Raw genomic sequence first — 6,000 nt, 5'->3', positions numbered from 1 at the left:
CACGGCTCACTGCTTGGACCTTGCTCACTGCAGAGGGCTCCCTCCTGCTGCCAAGCACCTGGTACTGGCCTGCAACCCACACAGGCGAACACTGAAATGTTTCTATGAGCCCCGCTATTTGTCTGAGAACCCATCCTAGACTTTGTTCTGGTCTATTCTCCGTATACACCCTCTGAACGGAGCGGTGGCCTCCGTGCCTTTTCATTAATTCAGCCTGTGTGCTCTGGCTTTGTCACCTTGGGAAAGGAGCCCAATGCCGTACCAAAGAGCTGCCCTTCCCATAGGAAGGAGGAGGAGGAGGAGGAGGTACATGTTGCAGGCTTTCCCATGTTTGCCGTGTCTTTTGTGTAAGCTTGATTTTCACAGGCACATTTGCATCGGGAAGGTCCAGTCCTACAGACAAAGGTCAAATGCTTTTCAGTGGAAACTTTTCCCCCAAAGAGACTGCAGCAACAAACTTTCCCTCATGAAAAAAGACATCTTTCCTCAGGGAAATATTCTGCAGACAGAAGCAAGATATTGTTGCCCTTTGCACTATAAAGCAACCAAAGACATGCCGCTTCCAACACGAGGCCACAAAAGAGGGCTGCTTTATTTTATTCCAGGATTTTTGAGCTCACAGTGCTTCACGTTAGGAAATCCGGTCACAAGAGAGGATTGCTCGGAAAACCACCTCTTGATAAACAACACCTCACTGTTGTCACGACCTCGAGACCGGACGCTTGGTCCGACTCCCGCGGGATGCTCCGCGGGGGCGCACGCGTGGCCCCACTGACCCCGCAGCCCCCCGGCCACCGCCCCGCACCGGGCCACTACCATCTTCTCCCGCTCCGCCGCCGGGAGCGCCGCGCCCCGCGGGCTGCTCTGCGCGGTGCGGGGAGTGGGGGAGCGGCGGAGCGCCCGCCCCGCGCTGCCTCCGCGGCCGGGGGCGCGGCGCGGCGGGCGCGCGCCCGAGCGGGAGCGGGCCCGAGCGGGGGCGCGCACAAGGCGGGGCCGCGCAGCGGGGAGCCCCGCGCCGGCTGGTGCCGTCTGTGAGCGGGGCGGGCAGCGGAGGAGGGCGCGGGAGGGGGGCACGAACATCCTCCAGGCCGAGGCTCCGTTCGGCTTTCCGGACTCCGCGCCGGCGAGCGGGAGGCGCTTCGGCAGCAGTACCGGCGAAGTACCTGCGGATCGGCTTTCCTCCTCCTCGCTGGTTTCTTTCAGTTTGGTGGTGGTGGTGCTTTTTTTTTTTTTTTTTTTTTTGTTTTTTTTCCTTCTTAACCCTCCCTCAAATCCAGGGAGACGCTTCTGAAGCGGGGTGAGCGCTGATCTTACGTAAATGGTGCTGCTCCGGGGAGGGCATCTCCCCTGCCAGCCCCGGGCCAGGGGAGCATCCTCGGGCGCCGCTCGCCCTGCCTAGCGACCGGGCTCCTCGCTGCCGCCCTGCCCGAGATCCGCACCGGCAGCGGCACCGGCGGGGGCGGGCGGTGAGCAGCAGCCGGCAGCCCGCAGCCCCGCTCCCGGCGGGTTTCGGCGCCTCCGCGGACCGGCTGCGGGGATGATGCGGCGCGTTGGACCCCGCGGCGGGGAGGGCGCTATGTCAGAGAGATAACGCGCCTCCGCCAGCAGCCGGGGGCAGTGTCGGTGCCAGCCCCCCCCCGGGACCCGGCTGCCTGGGAGCCGCTCGCATCTCGGCGGACGGACTGGCCGCGGCGGCGGGGCCGGGGAGCGGCGGGGCGAGGCCCGGCGCGGCGGGGGAGCGGCTGCCGGCCGTGCCGGGGCACCCCGCCTCCGGGGGGCAAGAGGCCGGGAGGCTGAGGAGCTCAGGCAGCAGAGCCGGGGAGGAGGAGGAGGGCAGCGCCATGACTCATTTGCAGGCAGGTCTCTCCCCGGAGGCTCTGGAGAAAGCCCGGCTGGAGCTGAACGAAAACCCCGACACCTTGCACCAGGACATCCAGGAGGTGCGGGACATGGTCATCACCCGGCCGGACATCGGCTTCCTCCGCACCGACGATGCCTTCATCCTGCGGTTTCTGCGGGCCAGGAAGTTTCAGCACTTCGAGGCGTTTCGCCTCCTGGCCCAATACTTTGAATATCGCCAGCAGAACCTGGACATGTTTAAGAGCTTCAAGGCCACAGACCCGGGCATCAAGCAAGCGCTGAAGGATGGTTTCCCCGGCGGGCTGGCCAACCTGGACCACTACGGCAGGAAGATCCTCGTCCTTTTTGCTGCCAACTGGGACCAGAGCAGGTAAAAGCAGAGCCACTCGCCCACCTCAACCCCTTTTCCCCCCGGGCAATGCATGGGAAAGCGGTGCCAGCGCAGAGGGAGAGAGGGTGGGCAGCAGGGACACACCCGGCGCTGCCCACAGGGGGCTGGGCAGCAGCCTGGAAGGCGGAGGGAGAGAATAAAGGAGAAATACGTTTTGTGGCTTAGGGCCCTTTCAAGCAGCTCATCCTTTGGGGTGTGAATTTTGGAAGGCTGGTAGACACTGCTGGAGTGCTCTTCTCAACTGTCTGCTAGGAGGTTTACACCCTTCTGCCTCCCCTCAGCCGAAGTGAGCTGGCACACAGATGATGTGCTTATCCCCCAGACAAAGGCTGGTTGGTTTCAGTACACACAGAGCTGCTCAGGTGCCATGGGAGAAAGTGGGAGATGCTGTGTGTAGAACAGGAGTATGGCTTTTAAGCTGAAAAGTTTGCCTGTGCAGGAAGCTGAGACTCTGAATCCTTTCCCTCAGCTGTAGAAAGCTCTTCCTGAGCCACCTAGAAATGCCAGGATGGAAGTTCCTGTAACCACTTCTTTTTTCACTCATGCTGTTCCCAATGTCAGTTCTCTGCATAATAATCCGAATACACAAAGCTTTGACAGCAAATTGAAGACTGGTCTCTAGAACACTTTTTGATCTTTTTTATGGGATTACTCTAACCTGAAGATGATTTAGTAGGGTGACCCAAGAGCTATCTCACATCAAGGCCCTTTTTTACCAATTAGCTTGATATTCTGTCACACTATTTGTTTATTCTAAATACATTGTGGGGGTGTCATGCTCAGTTTCTCCTGCAGTCTAAAATTATATCCACAAAAATGGCTTGATTTCAGTACATTTAAACTCCCTAAAACCTGCTTCTGTGAGCACTGCACTGTTTTCTTCGGCTCCCAACCTGAGTGCAGGTTTAAGATCTTATTTCTCATTTTTTTAGTGAGAAAACTAAGAATGTTGTAAGTTGCCATCCTTATTGCCATCAACATAGTGCTGAGTGCTCAGTGCAGGCATCCTCAGCTCAGCTACTTTGAAACCCTGGGGGAGTCAAACAACTGTCAGTGTGGATAGAAAGGACAAAACTTGGGGGAGAGGCATGTTTAAGTTTGCCTTTCAGGTGTTTGTTTAGCTGTCCTTCCTCTTGTGGGCTGTGTGGATTGCCATCACAGGGAGCATTCTCACATCTCCCTGCCTCAGCTGGTGTGACAGCTACGGACAGGTCTCTGTCCAGAGGGATGTGGGCCCACCTTGGCTTTCCTTTCCTTCAGGCATGCCAGCCACACCTACCCTGTCTATGGAACAAGTTTCCTGTCCCTTGCTAACCCATGAAATTGAGTCTTGGGACTAGGAGAATGCTGTCTGGCACAAATCAAAACTGCCCACAGCCAGGGTAGTGACTTGAAAGGGTGGATGAATATATGCAGAGCTGGGGCCAGTGTCCTTCTTCTGCTTTGTTTTTCTAGAAGGTGGAACATAAAAGCTGAGTGAAGAGCAGTGGTGATGAGGCTAAGGACTCCCTGAGTCCCGAATGTGTTTTCTTTCCCAGATAAGGACCTTCCTTGTTTCCCACATAAGGACCAGGTCAATTTTTAATTTTAAAAACAACTCCACAAACTGTTAAACATCACTGAAGGAAGAATTAGCAAAGAAACGCATGTTTAGGACTTTTATTAAGTTGTATGTCTATGATGAAAAAGTTCCCTTGTTAAAGGTAGCGTGACCTACTGTATACTGTTGTTTCTTATTAATGGAAAAATCCTAAAGCTTTGTGTGACACTTGTCATATTACTTGACTTGATCCTAGTCAAAAGAATACAAAAAATTCAAGTGCAGAGGTAAAGAGCATTTAAAATAATAATTGCCATGTAGAAGAATAGGCTTATTTTCTTCTTGATGTTGGATATGCTGATATTTAAAGTACATAAGCTCAGCTGACACAGCAATGAATTTATTGTGTTTTTTTCCATGAAGTCCTATTGGTATGATTAATATTATTTGTGCTACGACACCAAAGAGGCTGGGGTACACTAGAGTACTTTATGGACGTGTTTGCAGTTGGGTGCTTACTGCTTTTGAGCACTGCATGCTCACGGCACGCCTCTCCTCCCGAGCGAGGGATTTGTTTTCACGCAGACCACTCAGACAAAGCAGAGAGAGCTGAAGCCCAGCTGCGGGGAGTGGCTTGCTCCAAGGCACATGACAAGTCAGTGACACATCTGGGAATGGAGCTAGGTCGCTTTCTTTTCTAATTAATTTAGTGCCTTCCATTATCTGATGCTCAGAGGCTGAACCTGGGGAGCACTGTGGAACTTATGCCGGGGCTGCTATGCAGTATGTCTCAAGCTTATGCCTTAACTGACTTGAGATATTGCAGTACATAACCCAGTGTTCCTCTTACAGCAACAATAGGAGGATTACATATTGAAGCCTGTCTGGTTAGGCTCTCTTTGTGTGCTTCATAAACTAAATTAATAGAGCACAGCAAACCTCCACTTTTATCATATATGTGCAAATTATTATGGCCAGGATGTAACAATTAGAAAAAAAAAAGTTCCAATTTGTTATTTAAATGAATAGCAGACATACTAGAGATGATTTATATAGCACAGTCAGCCTGTGATTTACATAGTTCCAATTAGAAAGAAAAGTGTGGGAGGCAAAAAAATTTCTGTGGTAAAACAAGCCTGTGTACTAGATGTTAAATCATTAAATTAAAGCAGGGCTTGAAAACTATACCAGATGTCCTGCCATCTGAACAACCCAACCAGACATGTATTTAAAACAAACAAACAAAAAAGGAAAGGTGAAAGATAATGCACTCAGTAGCCCAGCAGCTTTTCAGTGTGACCCAGCCTAACTTTCTACTCTGTCCGTTCTATGGGGAAAATGAAGGTCAGTGGCATTCCTGCCAGGAAGCTGGATAGCACTCAGGGAGGGATCAACCTTCCCTATTAGCTCCCAGATTGTTGATTCTTAACTACATTTGGCTTGTAGGTGTCTATGTGCATTTGAAAACTCCCTTTCTTCTAATGTGTCCAGCTGGTGAAGTTTTTTTCAGTTAATAGTGCTATTAACTTCAGCTCTCAGCTGCAAGAGATCTGTTGTCATGCATGGTCTTGTGTATTCTTCCTGGCACCTGGACATACATTCCCCAGGAATTTCAGCCTGTTTTGATGCTATGTGTTTGAAACTTTTCTGGTATTAATTATATCTGGTTTTTCCCTAGAAAGTGCATTAGAAAAGTGAAATGGTACCTAGTTCTGTTGGTGTCACAGTGACCCAGTCAGCTCACACCATGCTCAGTGAATATGGAAATCCCCTGCACTCATCTACTGCTGGTTCTGCTGTTGCATCAGACAGTTTACAGCAGGGCAAAGAGTAGTCCACGGCTTTGCATTCAAAACTAGGCTTTCCCGTGCTCAAGTGCTAGAAACTTTTCCCCCTGTTAAATGAAAATGGAACTTCTGTATCTATGGGGAGGCTGGTCTGCTCCTCAGCTCACAATAAACAACAGGCAAATGGCAAGGTATTTTTCAAACTCTGATGGAGGCAGTATGACAAAATAAATAGCAATGCTAACAATAGTAACATATTAACAGTAAAAAACCCAACTGTTTAGCAGAGTCAATTTTTTGTTTGGAAGTTATATCTTCCAAATGATAACTACTAACTAGTGTAAACGCTGTCATTTTTGCTACAGTTACTCCTGCTGACTGATGCTGTTTTATTGTTTCCTAGTTTTCTCCCAGGTATTCCT

At 51.0% G+C, this 6,000-nt stretch overlaps 1 protein-coding gene across 1 annotated transcript in view; it reads left to right on the top strand.

The window, feature by feature from the left end:
• Window positions 1–1,732: 1,732 nt before the first annotated feature.
• The window catches only part of CLVS2 (clavesin 2), a 56,004-nt gene continuing 51,736 nt past the window's right edge, over window positions 1,733–6,000 (top strand). Inside the window, exon 1 of the mRNA XM_059842188.1 lies at window positions 1,733–2,230. Coding sequence (XP_059698171.1) covers window positions 1,842–2,230 — 389 coding nt within the window. The 5' untranslated portion in view covers window positions 1,733–1,841. The remainder of the gene's footprint in view (window positions 2,231–6,000) is intronic.

Source organism: Haemorhous mexicanus, chromosome 3, assembly GCF_027477595.1.
Source record: "Haemorhous mexicanus isolate bHaeMex1 chromosome 3, bHaeMex1.pri, whole genome shotgun sequence".
NCBI lineage: Eukaryota > Metazoa > Chordata > Aves > Passeriformes > Fringillidae > Haemorhous > Haemorhous mexicanus.
The sequence above is the reverse complement of the archived record's forward strand: the minus strand, read 5'-3'. Positions and strand labels throughout refer to the sequence as shown.